Consider the following 16054-nt stretch of genomic DNA (forward strand, 5'->3'; position numbering starts at 1 on the left):
GGGAAGGAAGAAATGTTCTCTCCTGTAGTTTCATCCATAAGCTCATAAAAAGATCGAATTTGTGTTTGTTTCTCTTCAAGTAAGAACATGCCATTCAAGCTCAAATCCATGTTCCCTAAACACTGGTGGCAGTACATGACAGCCTTTACAGTAGGTGACAGGAATAAGAATTTTGAAAGTTCCAGTGTTGTCAATGCCTCCCTGATTTTAAAGATGCTAATTTGATAACTAAGGTGGAAAGGACTCCACAAGATCAAATGAAAAATTATCTTATTAGATGCCCATTAAGTGCCAGAAATTATTCCTGTGATACTGCGGTTAAAAAAAATGTGTTCCCTTCCCTGCTGTAATTGTGCTTTCATCATGCTAATACATTATTTTCTTGAAATCACATAGGTTTAATTTCAATTATAAAATTATAACATTTTAAAATTTTAAATCAATTATAAAATTATAAAGTTTGCTGTATATTGAAGCTTTATAGAGAAGAGGAAGGAAAAATGGTCTGTAAGATAGAGTAGAGCATTGCATTTTTTGGAAAAGGCATTTTTTATTTCCCTTTGCCTAGTAAAGGATCACCTCATTGGTACCTAAGCCCTGTAATCTGTTTTCACTCCTGGACCAACCATGGGAACACCATCAGTTGTCATAAGAGGATGTTTTTATAATACAGAAAATAATTAGACATTCATGTCTTACCATAATTTAAGGAAGAGATTCACAACTTTCTAACTTTCTAGAGTCATTACATATTCAAGTGTCTTGCTATATACTCATGAAAAAAAAAAATACTGAATCACAAAATTGTTTCCATGGCTTGGAAGACCCTGTGTACAGTCCTTTAACAGATCCTAAAATACATGATACAAGTTCCACATTTAGGAGCCAAAGTATTGTACAAAACCAAGTTCTACTTTGTGAAATAAAGCAGTTTCTTAACTGCCAGAAGTTTGCTTGTCTGCAACCACATGCCTAAATCCTTACAATTTTTATTTTAATAAAGCTGAAGAGACCATTCCTTCATTTACAGTCTTATGCCCTTCAATGATTTATTGTAAAAAGAAATTTAAATCACAATATGATTGACATTAAACAATTGAAAATTATTGGTGAAAAAATTTAATTTTTCATTATAAAATAATACGTAATGAAAGTTTTAGTCAAATTTTGTCTCTAATAGCAAGTTAAAAACACATTCTATGGCTTATACTATACTTTGTATTCTTCATTTTAACGATATTAAAAATCCTGAAAAGTAGTTGTGTGGTTTATTTTTGTGAAAATTTGTGTTCTCTGTAATGTTTTTGTTCACTGGAGCAAAATTGCTTTACAGGAAAGTACCTTTCTCAGTTGACAGAATTCCTTTTCTTTCTTTACTAAGGTTAATATGAAATTTTTGTACATGTTGTGACTGATGGGTAACAGTGAAAGATAGTATCCACCCTGTCTTGTTTGTTCAGAAAGTCGTAAGATGGTCTTTTTTACGTATTGTACATTGCCTTAGCTTTGCACTTTAGCACCACCTGGTGGACAAAATATCGTTTGTCTTTCTCTTCAATTTAGTTAGCCCCTTCACACTCTGCATCCCATTATGAGGTTATCTTAAGTGAAGTCGCCCAGTCGCCTCCGACTCTTTGCGACCCCATGGACGGTAGCCTACCAGGCTCCGCGGTCCATGGGATTTTCCAGGCAAGAGTACTGGTGTGGGCTATTTCCTTCTTCAGGGGATCTTCCCAACCCAGGGATCGAACACAGGTCTCCTGCATTGCAGACAGACGCTTTACCATCTGAGCCACTAGGGAAGCCTAGTGAGGTATCTTAATAGATATTAAATCATTTAATACAATTAAACAATTGTAAATATATCTAATCTTAAAGACAGTTGTAAATAAAATAAGATAAAAAAATCTGCTAGATTTCCTAAATACTATAGTATTGCCAAGTTAAATGCCTATGTTTCTTTAAATGTCATAAATTTGAATAGTATGTTACACATCTATGAAAAATGTGGAAATTATTGATAATTCAGTTAGTTATAATTTGCACTCTTTTCAATAAAGTATTGAATAAGGAAGTTTTCTGTACTTTAGTAACAAGTTAGATTGTCTACCAAAAAAGCAGTGTAATCATTTCATGAAGGCATTTCATACTACAAATCTTTTCCTTTTTTGCCCTCTCCTTGCTTGCAAGATCTTGTCTCCCCTACCTGGGATTGAACCCTCACTCTAGTAGTGAAAGTGCAAAGTTCTATCCATAGGACTGCCAGGGAATTCCCTACAGATTCTTATCATGTTAATATTTTGTGTATTAAAATGAAAACTAGTACTTTAACCATTACTACAGTAAAGCAGGACACTTTCATGCTCATTTTGTCACTTATAATTAAGATTCAGTTGTGGGCTTATTTGTACCTGTTCTTAGTTTTTGATAGCTTTTGCAATTTTCCAGAAGTTAAATTTAAGAGTATTTTCAAATAAAAAACACAAACATATTTGAACCCCATTTTGAAAAATTTAAGCGTATTAATCTCTTTGTGTAGTCCTATGTTTCTATGAAATACAGTGAATTTTCTCCTTATATAATACAGTTGAAGATGAAAATAAATCCCAGATGCTATATGGTTCCTTTGGCATATACTACTTATTTATACAGAGCTTCACCAGTGGGTGAATACTACTTATTTATACGGGGCTCAGTGGTAAAGAATCCACCTACAATACAGGAGCCGCAGGAGATGCAGGCTCTGTCCCTACGTCATGAAGATTCCCGGGAGGAGGGCATGGCAACCCAATCCAGCATTCTTTCCTCGAGAATTCCATGGACAGAGGAGCCTGGCAGGCCACATACCACAGGGCCGCAAAGAATCGCACACAACTGGAGTGACTTACCATGCACCCATACACTTATCTATTCCCTGGTAAAACTGAGATTTATGGATTTGAATCATATGACATTCAAAGGCTTAGTAGCTAAATAAGAGCTTTTGACATTTAAATAGGAAATATGTTCTAACTGCATAATTTAATGAAATACAAATTTCATTTAGGATAAAATTATAATACAAAACCTTCACTAAGACTTGCATCTTGTACTGAAGTTATTTGCTTTGCTGCTTCAAGAGATATTTGAACTCTTCTGTCTCTCTTTTGTTCCTTTCCTTTAAAGGTCTTGGATGGTATACTGTAAACTCAGCATATGGAGATACCATTATCATGCCTTGCCGAGTTGATGTACCTCAGAATCTCATGTTTGGCAAATGGAAATATGTAAGTGTGACCTATCTAGGACTTGGTTAGTTGCCTCTAGTCTTTTAAAGAAAATTCCTTCTGTGAGTAAATGTGAATTTCAAATAACATAATGGTAATATTCAACTGTGGGTATAAATGTAAGAAGATGAAATTAATGTGTTGAGTATATCAAAAGAATAATTCCTTACATAACAAATGCTATTTTAACATGTATACTATCATGTAAGAATCAAATCGCCAGTCTATGTCCGACGCAGGATACAGCATGCTTGGGGCTGGTGCACGGTGATGACCCAGAGAGATGTTATGGGGAGGGAGGCAGGAGGGGGGTTCATGTTTGGGAACGCAGGTACACCCGTGGTGGATTCATGTCAATGTATGGCAAAACCAATACAGTATTGTAAAGTAAAATAAAGTAAAAAAAATAAAATAAAATAAAATAATAAATAAACAGATTTTTAAAAGCCAATAAACAGATCGTTCTTAGCTCAGATTAGTCTGAAAGAGTCACCCTGAAGTGTTCAAGGCAAAAGAAATGGCAGAATTCCAGAATAAACTCAGAGAGTATAGGACAAAGCTTAGAGGAAAATGGTTGCCATTTTCTACATACTCATGTTTTGTTTGGTGTGGTTACTTTAAAGGCAAGATGTACCAGGAACCAGAGCATTCAAATGTTCTCTGAAAACTAGTCATCAGTATTAGAAGCCTATTTCTGGTACTTGGTCTTACAACTCAGTTGATGTGGTAGCTTCTTTAAAATTTTAACATTGCTGATTTTATTCATTTTTTCAGTTCAGTCTAGTCATTCAGTCGTGTCTGACTCTTTGCGACGCCATGGACACCACATCAGGCTCCCCTGTCCATCACCAACTCCCAGAGCTTGCTCAAACTCATGTCCATTGAACTGATGATGCCATCCAACCATCTCATCCATTCATTTCTTACAGATAGAAAAATCATATTTTCTCAGGTATCAAGGTTGGAAATGCAGAATAGCTATCCTAGTAGGTGAAATGGAAAGGCTGGAAAACTTGGACCGATAAAATACCTCAATCTATTTACCAAAACCAACAAAAAGTGTCAGTGTGTCACCATTTCCCAGTGCTAGATCACATAAGACACAATAGTTTGCAAGTTTGAACATAGACATATGTTTCATTGAAAACAATTGGCAAATTTTCCCTAGGTCCTTGAAATGATAAAAGATATTTGAATAGGAAAAGGATTTGATAGTCTAATAATTTTTGAAAACTGTTTTATTACAATACCTCTCAGAGCCTTTGCTATATACGGCTATGTGATGAATTGTCTGAGTTCATTCATTTCTTAGGTTTATTGAACCACACAACTTTTTCTCTCAGATATCTGCAAGAACAAATGTTCCACAGAATAGAAATGTGCATAGTTGCATCCAAGGGGTAGTGAAACACAATCTCTTAAAGTACAGGTTCTGAAGTCAGACTGACATAATCTATCATGTACTGGCTATAGAGTTCTGGATAAGTGAATTAATCCCCACTTTCTCATGGAAAAAAAATGAGATGATAATGATAATCTTCCTTACACTGTTGTGAAGGTTACATGAAGTAATACTTACCTAGTACTTGGCACATGGTAATTGCATGAAAAGTGTAAACTGTTGTGAGTGTTGTACCACTGAGTTCTAAACACAGTCTGTGATGGGGCAGATGAAGGCAGAAGAAGGTAAGGTGGCATAGCACGTCCCTGTTCCCTCCTGCTAATATCCAGCTCACTCCAGGTAATTTTTAACTATTTCTGGTTCCCTATAAAAATGGAAATACAAAGTTAAGGCCTATAAGGACAAAGTCTATTCACAATCCTAAAATCCCAAGGGTCTGAGAGGCTACCACCTAGAGTCAATCTTAGAGCTACCATAAATGAAGTCCAGTGGTGAAAAACTTCTGTGATTATCGACATTTCTGATGCCCAGGGAATACCTTTCACCTAAACTGAACTGGCACAATAGCAGTGAAAACAAACAATAATGGCAGGTTTCAAACGTTAATGAAATATAAAGCTTCAGCAATAAACTGATGAGCTATATTTGAAGTGCCATATGCTCTGAAAGCAGTCTTGATTCCCAGATGCAGTATACAACCTCTAATTTAATGTAACCTGAAAGACAAAGAGCAGATTTGGAAAGAGTGAAAGGGAGCAAACCCAGAGGAAAGATGGATTCATTTCTGTCTTGCTGCATGGTAATCTCCCTGTGAATGGAGATCATACCTCCCTGTGCACTCCATCCTACCCCACTCCCACTGCTTCTTCACCAGCATCCACTCTGTGCCTGGTACAGAAGAAGCATCTGAGGCTGTCAAGAGTGATATAATGTAGTCATCATGGAGCCAGGCTGTGAAGCTCCAGTCTTGGCCCTGCTGAGATACACTGGCTGGGGCCCTGGACCAGTTATTTAACCAACCTGTGTCTCCATTGTCTATAAATGAGGCCAGTGTTATGTGTAATTTACAGGGTTGTTATGAGTATTAAATCCGTAAATGCACGGGAAGCCCAAAGAAAGTACCCTGGCTTATAGTTAAGTGCTCAAAATGTAATAGCTGTCATTTCTTGCATGAGTGAACAACTATAGAAATTTAAGATACTGGTATAATATATTTTTCTTAATGAAGGAATGATTTAGTACAAGGATTTGTGCTGTAAACCTGTAGCAATATTAAAAGATTTAAAGAGAATGTTACTGATATATTCAGATATTCAACCAACTGAACCTTTTGAACTCCAATTTTAGCTTAGTAATTGTCTTAGTCACCTTGGGCTGCAATAACAAACTACCACAGACTGGTAGTTTAAATAAACAGATGTTTATTTCTCAGAGTTCTGGAGGCTGAGCAGTCCAAAATCAAAGTGCCAGCCGATTCAGTTCTTGAACAGAGCCCTATTCCCAATTTGTCAACACCTGCCACTTGCTACGCGCTCACAGGACCTCTTCTTTGTGTTCTCATTGAGAGAGAGAGCGCACGCTTGTGCTTCTTCCTCTTCTTATAAGGGCACTAATTCCATCATGAGGGTACCATCCCCAAGACCTCATCTAAACAAAATCATCTCTTAAAGGCCCACACTGGGGGTTAGGGCTTAGACATACAACTTTGGGAGGGTCACAAGCATTGAGTTCATAACAGTAGTAAATAAAATAATTTTTAAAATGTTACTTCTCTTAAGACCTTGAAATTTGTCATATACTTTAAAATGTCTTATTTTATTTTATTTTCAAGACCTCGTGAGTTTAGTAGAAGAGAGTACACACATGTGTGCTCAACTGCTCAGTCGTGTCCAATACTTGGCAACCCCATAGACTGTAGCCTCCCAGACTCCTCTGTCCATGGGATTCTGCAGGCAAGAATACTGGAGTGGGTTGCCATGCCCTTCTCCAAGGGATATTCCCAACCCAGGGATCACACCCACATCTCCTGTGGCTCCTGCATTGCAGGCATATTCTTTACCACTAGCACCACCTGGGAAGCCCCAAGTAGAAGAGAGATTGGCCCTTATTTTTGATTATTGTTATTAGGTAAAAGAATGTTTGTGAGAGCAAAGGAAGAAATGAATTATATGTCTCAGTGCTCTTGGCATAAGTCTATATGCCAGATTATATTTTATTTTGATAATAAGTTTTTATATGAAAGCCCTCTGAGCTAAGTTTTATGACTCAGATAGCAAAACCATGGGTTTCAGTGATTAATTGGATTCTGTTGCTTTAATGGACATGATCCTTTTATATTTGCAAGGGCAAATATACTGTTCCTCCATGAAGATTCATTAAACTATGTTATGTGTAAAGGTCAGCTGTGTCAGTTCTGACTGAAACTGGAAAGTGTGGGCACATAAAGTATATGGATTAAAGTAATGAGCATGCTAAATATAATTGCCTAGGATTTCTAAATGACTGTTTGCAGCTCAAGTGTATGTTGCTGTGATAGTTAGCTGAAAATCCTTTTGTAGCATAACACAAAACACATTTGTTTTCACCTATTTTTCTTTTATATTAGACATAAGGCCAACCCTTGTCAATTTAAAAACATACCAATTCTGTCCTTCAGATGCAAGAAAAGCTAGGATCCCTTAAGCTCCATCCTTTCATGTTTGTATACTTACTGATACCTGTAAAAGAACTTAAAGCTTTTCCCTTATAAAGAGTGATCCTCTGTAACCAACCAAAGATTTATGTGAGGCTCATATCCAAAGTTATTCTTCTTGGACAGAACTATAAATTTTGATGAATAACATGACCAGGAAAATTTTGTTGCTCTGACTGTAATTCTGAAATGTCTAAATATGCCTGTTTTTAATGTATTGTTACTTTAACTTTTAGGAAAAGCCCGATGGTTCCCCAGTATTTATTGCCTTCAGGTCCTCTACAAAGAAAAGTGTGCAATACGACGATGTACCAGAATACAAAGACAGATTGAACCTCTCAGAAAACTACACTCTCTCTATCAGTAATGCAAGGATCAGTGATGAAAAGAGATTTGTGTGCATGCTAGTAACTGAGGACAACGTGTTTGAGGCTCCTACAGTAGTCAAGGTGTTCAGTAAGTAGTCCGAATGTAACTGCTAAATGGGATTGATGATTGGTCCTAGAAAATGTTCTTTAGAAACAAGGCTGAACTCTCTGTAGTGTCTCCTGTACTATTATCACTCTCTGTAGTGATACCTGTAGTGTAGCAGGTATCACGTAAGAAGACTTCTAGAGATCTTCGTTCTGCTCATGCATACTGTCAATGAGAAAAACAAAAACCTGAAATTCAAATAAGAATTTTATCTAGCAAAGAAACAAAATATTATTTTATTTGCAGTGAGGGAATAAAAGAATATTCTGTTGTTTTGTTGGATACAATATCCTGTGGTATGAAGTACTATTAAATAAAAACTAGCCTGTGAACTTTTACTTTCACTGACATGTACAAATAAATGTTGTGTGATAGATACTAATACATAGATACATAATACTGGGTTGGCCAGAAAGTTTATTGGGATTTTCTGCACAATGTTATGGAAAAATTTGAACATTTTTGATATACATACTCATGCATATCAATGCATACATAAATATTCATTAGGCTAAACCATATAAAATTGCCATTTTGATGTATAACAATAACAAAATGCAAGCAGGAGACCTAAGTTTTCTGTATATGTATATATATATGTATATGTGTGTGTACACACACATTCTGACCTTAAGTGCTTAATGCTTATTGATTTACATTCTGAGAGCGTTCAAATGGTTTAGAAAATTGCCATAAAATAAAGAAGTTCACTCTGAAGGTGTATGTGGAATCCATCTGGTGGAAAAAGTAGAGTAGGATTGGAAGAAGAGAAAGTTGTAAAGAAGCTTGGAATAATTACTGTAGGTTACTTTGGCTAATGATACTATGTAGTTAATGTGAGGGTGCAAATAGCTCTGCAAATAAATGACTTGAGAAGTTCTAATTAAAATGTTTTATCTTTTAATATTTAAATAAAATATCCCACCTTTATTACATCATATCTTGGAAATTACAGGGAGAAAAATAGGTCTCAAAGGTTTCAGAATACCAGTCTTTTTTTTAATTAGGCAAGAAGGTCTTACTTTTCAGTTTTTTCCACTGTTTTATGATAACTTGACAGCACCTAGAAATTATTAAAATAAACAGGGAAGAAAGAAACCCAGAGGGACTTGCTATTACAGCAAGTAACCTTGGATTTTTCCTGTTTCTCTTGTAACGGCCCATGCAACTAAGTAAGACGGTCCCTTAAGCATGTATATGGACTTCAAAGCTCCTTTGGGCTCACGACAAGGATTCAAAGAGTGCTTATACTATCAAAGAAGCCTTTGTTCTCCAGAAGAACCGTGTAAAAGCATATTACATGTTTCAGTTGATTCCCTTTCAGCTTAGAAGGCACTTTCCAGAAACCATCAACTCAATTATTTTATGGATCAAACCAAGTACCAAGTGTTTCTCAGTTATGCCCCCTTCTAGTAAACACCCCAGATAATCTCCATCCTGTATTTGCCAAAGTCCCATGCATTTTTTTCTTTCCTTGTATTTCACTTTTATGTTATTAGGAAGATGAATTTTGCAGTGCTAGAAACACTTTTAATTAGGCCATGACGTCATAAATATAAGTATAGAGGAATGTACTGCAGTAGGTACAGAGATTAAGTCATATCACTCTAAAGATTATGTGTATTGATGTCGTTGTCACATTTCTTGTTATTATGTTAAAATTACCAAATATCAAGAAAATCTACAAGAAAGTTGAGAAAATCCAGGTTGTTCCATTTTCAGAATATAATTTTTTTAAATGCCCAGAAATTCAGTTGGCTTAATTCGATAAAATTTGTAAGCTGCTTTGGAATACAAGGGATATCTATGATTGTAAAAACAAACTCACACCCTGCATACCATCAGCTCCCGCTACCCCTCTTCTCTTTTGAATGTTGTTGAAAACAAAGTGATTCTCAGAAACAGAATTTGCATTCCAGGCTCTGGGCCAGGGAGAATTTAAATAGATGAGTTATACATTTTTGAAAATGGGGTTTTATACTAGAAACTGTGGGACCCTCCAAGTCCAATTAAATAAACAGCACAGCTCATGATAAAGAAAGAGTTTGCAAGAGCATATAGGTACTTTGCTCTTTTAAAAAATAATGAATTTCCTTTGGATCGTTATTTGTGAAGCAAATAGCAGCTGTGACATGGAGGCTTTCATTCTGTGCATGTACATATTGCAGTCACTTAAGAGTTACTAGGCTCATCAATCAGTCCTCTGTTTCCTTCTGTCGAGTCACCTAGCAACATGCATTGTGTACCACAGAATGACTATGGTTAACGTGAGCTAATCCCAAATCAGCTTGCTGCAGAATGTCCGCCTCATGAGCAAAGACAAACTGTTTTCGTTCAAACTAGAGGCCATGACTGATGACTTTATTACTCTGATGAAGGTTTGTTTATTCAGTTCTAAGCTATATCTCTCATGAAAGAAATCATGCCAGTAAAGCAGATCAGATCCAAAATTGTTCTTTGTCACCACTAATAAGGCATTTTTGTTTGTTTGGTAGTTGAATGGCACTAAAATCAGACTGTTTGCATTTAATATACATTTGAAGTTCATAAAACTATCCCTTAGCCAGAGCAAACCTTTAAAAGTTCTTCCAAAGATTCATTGTTGTGATTGTGCAAAAGTCTTAGAGGTTGAATGCGTGCCCAGAGAGCCAAATGGCTGAATGGCTGTCAGTGGTATAATAGGAAAATCACTGAACTGGTCATCAGGAGATCTAGCTTTGTTAGATCTGCTACTAATTTCTGACCTTGGACAAGTGATCACCAGTCAGGACAAGGGGTTGTGAGTCTCTCCTCATCTATAAGTGAGTACTTCAGATTAGGTGCTGATTTTCTCAGTCTGTTCCTAGGATTCTCTTTAGGAGCTAATGAATAAGTCTGAGGAAAGTGAGGAGCTGCTTCTGCTTGATTAACTAGAATTCTAGTCACTCAATGTTTCAAAGTTTTTTCATGATATTTTGTTCAGGGGGAAAAAAAATGAGAGAAGGGCTTGAGCACGAAAAAGCCTTTGAAAATCACAATCCAGCCTAATCTTCTGCACTGGTGTGTGTAGTGTTAAAAGGAAGACTATTTCTGTGACTTCGAGTATGGTGTCTACCTGGACCAGCCAGTTCTTCTCCTAGTAATTGTTGGCATCACAGTGTTATTTTAGAGCTTTCATTTGGACACTGTGCTCAATATTTATCAGAACTGAGCATCCCTCCTGCAACCCTCCCTGTGAAAATTATTCAGCTTCAACTGCAAGTCACTTCTTTTTTTAAATGAAAGAAGCAGAAAATAACCCTTTTCAACAAATGAGATCTACTCTGTATATTTCATTTTGATCCTTTAAATGTAAAAAATAATTTCTTCCCATCTCATAAGGAAAATAAACTATAATTTCATGCTCATGATGATTACTTAAGGTACATCAAGAGATGATTGTCAGGAAAATACTGAGAGAAGCATCCGTGACTCACTGTAGCCAGTGCACCTGCCTCTTCTTGCTCTCCTCCCGTACCAAATTGAGCTGTCCTCTGGGTGGCTTTTGAGAATAACTCTGGTGCATTGTAGGTGATATAAAGTAGTTTTGTGTTCGTCACTTCATCCTCACCTGGCTGTGAAACCCTTGACAAAATTATTTTAATAATGCTAATAAATTTACGACATGACTTTTCCTTTCAATTCTATACTTAGTTATGAATCCATGAATCATATTAAGATGTAATTCACATAAAGCTTTTTTAAACACTTTGGAATCAATATGCAGTTTTGCTAAAATAGTATACGTCCTCTTTTATGGTCCTCTAACTGATACTCATAGATTGTTACAAACTAATATGAAAGTTACCTGCAAAATATATATTTAAAATGAAATGTTTGAAACAAAAGTTTGAGAAAACAACTCAAAGAAATGCAATTGGTATTAGCCTTCAGTTCAGTCACTCAGTCGTGTATGACTCTTTGCGACCCCATGAATCGTAGCACTCCAGGCCTCCCTATCTATCACCAACTCCTGGAGTTCACTCAGACTCACGTCCATCGAGTCCGTGATGCCATCCAGCCATCTCATCCTCTGTTGTCCCGTTCTCCTCCTGCCCCCAATCCCTCCCAACATCAGAGTCTTTTCCAATTAGTCAACTCTTCGCATGAGGTGGCCAAAGTACTGGAGTTTCAGCTTTAGCATCATTCCTTCCAAAGAACACCCAGGACTGATCTCCTTTAGAATGGACTGGTTGGATCTCCTTGCAGTCCAAGGGACTCTCAAGAGTCTTCTCCAACACCACAGTTCAAAAGCATCAATTCTTCAGCGCTCAGCTTTCTTCACAGTCCAACTCTCGCATCCATACATGGCCACTGGAAAAACCATATCCTTGATTAGATGGATCTTTGTTGGCAAAGTAATGTCTCTGCTTTTGAATATGCTATCTAGGTTGGTCATAACTTTCCTTCCAAGGAGTAAGTATCTTTTAATTTCATGGCTGCAGTCACCTTACTTTCTCAATATTCAATATGACTTTCTCTTCTAAATAGAAAAATGAACAACTGTACAAAGAGAACCAAATTTTAAGTATCCTTTCATCAGGTTTCCCTGGGTTTGCTGCAGCTTTCTTTTATTGAAATAATAAATTTTAGAAAGGACTTTTCCACATGGACATGTGGAAAAGACCAACAATTTTACCACACCCATATTGACAGTTATACAGAGTTTATAAATTACAGAATTACAGTAGAGGAATATATTCTACATTAGAGGAAATATGTGTCTAACCGAGTTGTCATCTGATTTTCATGAACTAGACATTAGTGCAACCTAACAAAACTGCCCACCTGCACTTTCTATTATAAATCTAATTTTTTAGAGGATCTTTTCAAATCTATATATACTCCAGGCATAGATAGTAACTGAAGAGGAAAAAGAAAAGTATTTGCTCTTTTTTTCTTGTTAATCTTGACTTTTCATCAACCACATAAATTAATTTAATACCTTACCTCTTTTGAGCTCTGAGAGAGGTGTCACCGAGTAGCTGACTTTAGTTCCCAGAGAACTTTCACTTACTCAAACCCCAAGACTTTCATTTTGTTTAAATATTTTGGATGCAGCCCTGTCACAAAGGCATTGGACATTTGCCATAAAACATTGGATTCTGAACATAATTTAAGGTTTTATCAATAACTCAAGTTGTAATTATGAACATTTATGATTGTATTTTGAAATAGTGACAAAATTAAGACTTGCTGATGTGTAGAAGGCTACATATTCCCCAGAAATTGCTATTTATTTTGAGTATTTTTTTCAGTTTTTCATAATTATTGGTCATTCAATCAGGTAGCCAGGTCACTTCTTATTTGTGTTAATGTAATTGTTTGTTATTCTTTTCTCTTTTTCTATCTTTCTTCTACTTTTTAATCTTTCTTATATTTTCTTTTCAGTCTGTGCATTTAGAATATAGATAATTGCTCTTCAGGAAACTATATCAAGAAAATTATATTTCTAGAATTAATAGTAAATAGTCCAGAGAAGGCAATGGCAACCCACGCCAGTACTCTGGCCTGGAAAATCCCACGGATGGAGGAGCCTGGTAGGCTGCAATCCATGGGGTCACTAGGAGTCGGACACGACTGAGCAACTTCACTTTCACTTTTCACTGTCATGCATTGGAGAAGGAAATGGCAACCCACTCCAGTATTCCTGCCTGGAGAATCCCAGCCTGGTGGACTGCCGTCTGTGGGGTCACACAGAGTCAGACACGACTGAAGAGACTTAGCAGCAGCAGCAGGCCTCCTGTAATTGAAGTACAAGTTCAACACATAGGCAAATTCACTATTATATTCATTGTTCTAATTTCTAATATAAAATAATTGCAAAGGGAAAATTAACTCTGGATATTAACTTGAAGAAGATTACATTATTTTTGCCTGGAATCTTGGTGATACTCATTTTGCTGTTCCAAAGACTTTTTGTCTTCTTCCATGTTTCCTATAATGGTCTGGTTAGATAACATGTCTGATAACTGAATTCCAAACTGAATAATAATTATAGAAAAGCGAGTTTAGTTTAGTAGTAAAAGTACAGTGATGGTAGACAATAAGATAATGAAAGAAAGGATAGCTGGTTGTCTTTGTCTATTTATTTGAGAATAGAATAGTTCTCCATGAGACTCACAAAAATCAATGACAATGTGAGGAAATATCCACTTTCTATAGACTAATTGTTAGAGCTAATTAATAAGTTTAAAAAATCCATCAATGATAGACAACTAAAGGCTAGAATAAAATAAGTTTAAATAATACCATGTTGATCCAATTTGTAATCAGTTTTTCCCAAAGCCTCTATGCTTATAAAACTTCCTATATTGAAAATGCCTCTGTCCATTATCTTAGGTTCCAAATGTGAAAGATATTCTCTCATTTATAGTTTCATAATATAACTTCACTTAAAAGACAAAATTTGAGATAATAGGAAACTTGAGTTTCTATATCCCTTAACCACTATATATTTCCCTTGATTTTAGAGCAGTGATACTTAAACTACACTGTGCCCCAAAATCCCCAGTGGAACTTGTTTTAAACGTAGGTTTATAGGATTTCCCCTGGATATGATTCAGTTGGCCTGGTAGAGCTCAGAAATCTGTATTTTAAATAAGCGCCCCTGTGATCCAAATTCATGTGAACTCCAGCTTTCATCTAAAGAGTTGGAAATTATTGATAAGTAGAAAGTGCACATGGTAATCAATTGCAGATAATATATCCTCTTTAATACATTAACCTCTGTTACCATCTAAACCATACGCACTGTTTATAAAGCATCCAGAAAATGTTACCAATATTTTATTTGCAGGAGTAATAAGCATGTAAAATAATATTTAATGTAATAAAGCAAATATCTGGAATGGGTAGCTAACCAGATTTCCTAATTATAGATTATATGGGAAAACTTTATTGTGTTGCTTAGTTTTCTACTTTGAGTAAATTAATTATTTTTCTGTAAACCAAATCACAAATGTCCATTTTCTTCTTCCACATGCACTTAAAATATTTCTCTGTTTAACTTTAGAGCAACCATCTAAACCTGAAATTGTAAGCAAAGCCCCATTTCTTGAGACAGACAAGCTTAAAAAGGTAAGAACTTATTTTTGATTGATTGCCTTTCCTTAGCCTATTGTTGAATGCCTTTTCTTGTCCTCAGATGCCAGGACAAATAAGATAGACTTTGCTCTGTGGAGTTGCCAGTGTTCCAGGCACCAGTTAGAAAGTCTGTACAAGGTAGAAAGGAGACAGAGGAAGGTATGGTTATTTCTGAAGGGAGGAGAGGGAAATGAGAGTTTCTTTTTTAAAAAAGCGTAAATCTTTCTTGTTTGAATGAACTGAATGTTTAATAAAGTCATGGTAGATGAGTACATTTTCTGCACACCACAGCCAGAAAGGGCTTTCCAGCAGTATGAAATAATACCATGTGAAAGGAAATGGCACAGTTGGGAAACACATTATTTGTGCTGCTGGAATTTTGGGTGCTCAGCCAGTGGGCAAGAGAGTCCAATAAGAGGTAAATCTCGAGAGTTAAGAGAGGCTGGATTATGACAAACCTTCTGTCATGTATAATGTTTGGTCTCTATCTTACTGACAAACCATTGAAAAGTTGAAGTAAAGGTATAAGATCAGACTTGTGCAATCATATTAGTGGAGATTTGAAGGAAGGACAAAACTGCTGCTGCTGCTGCTAAGTCGCTTCAGTCGTGTCCAACTCTGTGCGACCCCATAGATGGCAGCCCACAAGACTCCCCCGTCACTGGAATTCTCCAGGCAAAAACACTGGAGTGGGGTGCCATTTCCTTCTCCAAGGACACAACTGGAGTTCCATATATGAGTATATCACTTGATTCATAATCTCATTTTCACTAATTAAAATAGCCCAAATTTCCTTTATTGGAGGAAAAAGCAAGTTCAAAATTCTTTGAATCCGATTAAAGTTGATTGCATAATATTATTTGATAAACATTAAATATTAAAAACTGGAGTAGGAAATGACAACCTACTCCATTTCCAGTATTCTTGCCTGGAGAATCCCATGGACCGAGGAGCCTGGCAGGCTACAGTACACAGGGTTGCAAAGAATTGTACATGGCTGAGCATGTACGTGCATGCACAGACACACACACAGACACAAATATTAAAAACACATGTGAAGTACTGTGGTGAGGATTACAGTTCGTGGTAAGTATATGTCATCTGAAATGTAGCATG

At 36.3% G+C, this 16054-nt stretch overlaps 1 protein-coding gene across 2 annotated transcripts in view; it reads left to right on the forward strand.

Moving 5' to 3' along the window:
- Window positions 1–16054, forward strand: part of ALCAM (activated leukocyte cell adhesion molecule) — a 233618-nt gene that overhangs the window by 161388 nt on the left and 56176 nt on the right. For both annotated transcript variants that reach the window (XM_018061867.1, XM_018061798.1), the window contains exons 2-4: window positions 3166–3266; window positions 7597–7816; window positions 14868–14932. In XM_018061867.1, the coding sequence (XP_017917356.1) occupies window positions 3166–3266; window positions 7597–7816; window positions 14868–14932 (386 nt within the window). The remainder of the gene's footprint in view (window positions 1–3165; window positions 3267–7596; window positions 7817–14867; window positions 14933–16054) is intronic.

This window comes from Capra hircus, chromosome 1 (genome assembly GCF_001704415.2).
Source record: "Capra hircus breed San Clemente chromosome 1, ASM170441v1, whole genome shotgun sequence".
Classification (NCBI taxonomy): Eukaryota; Metazoa; Chordata; class Mammalia; order Artiodactyla; family Bovidae; genus Capra; species Capra hircus.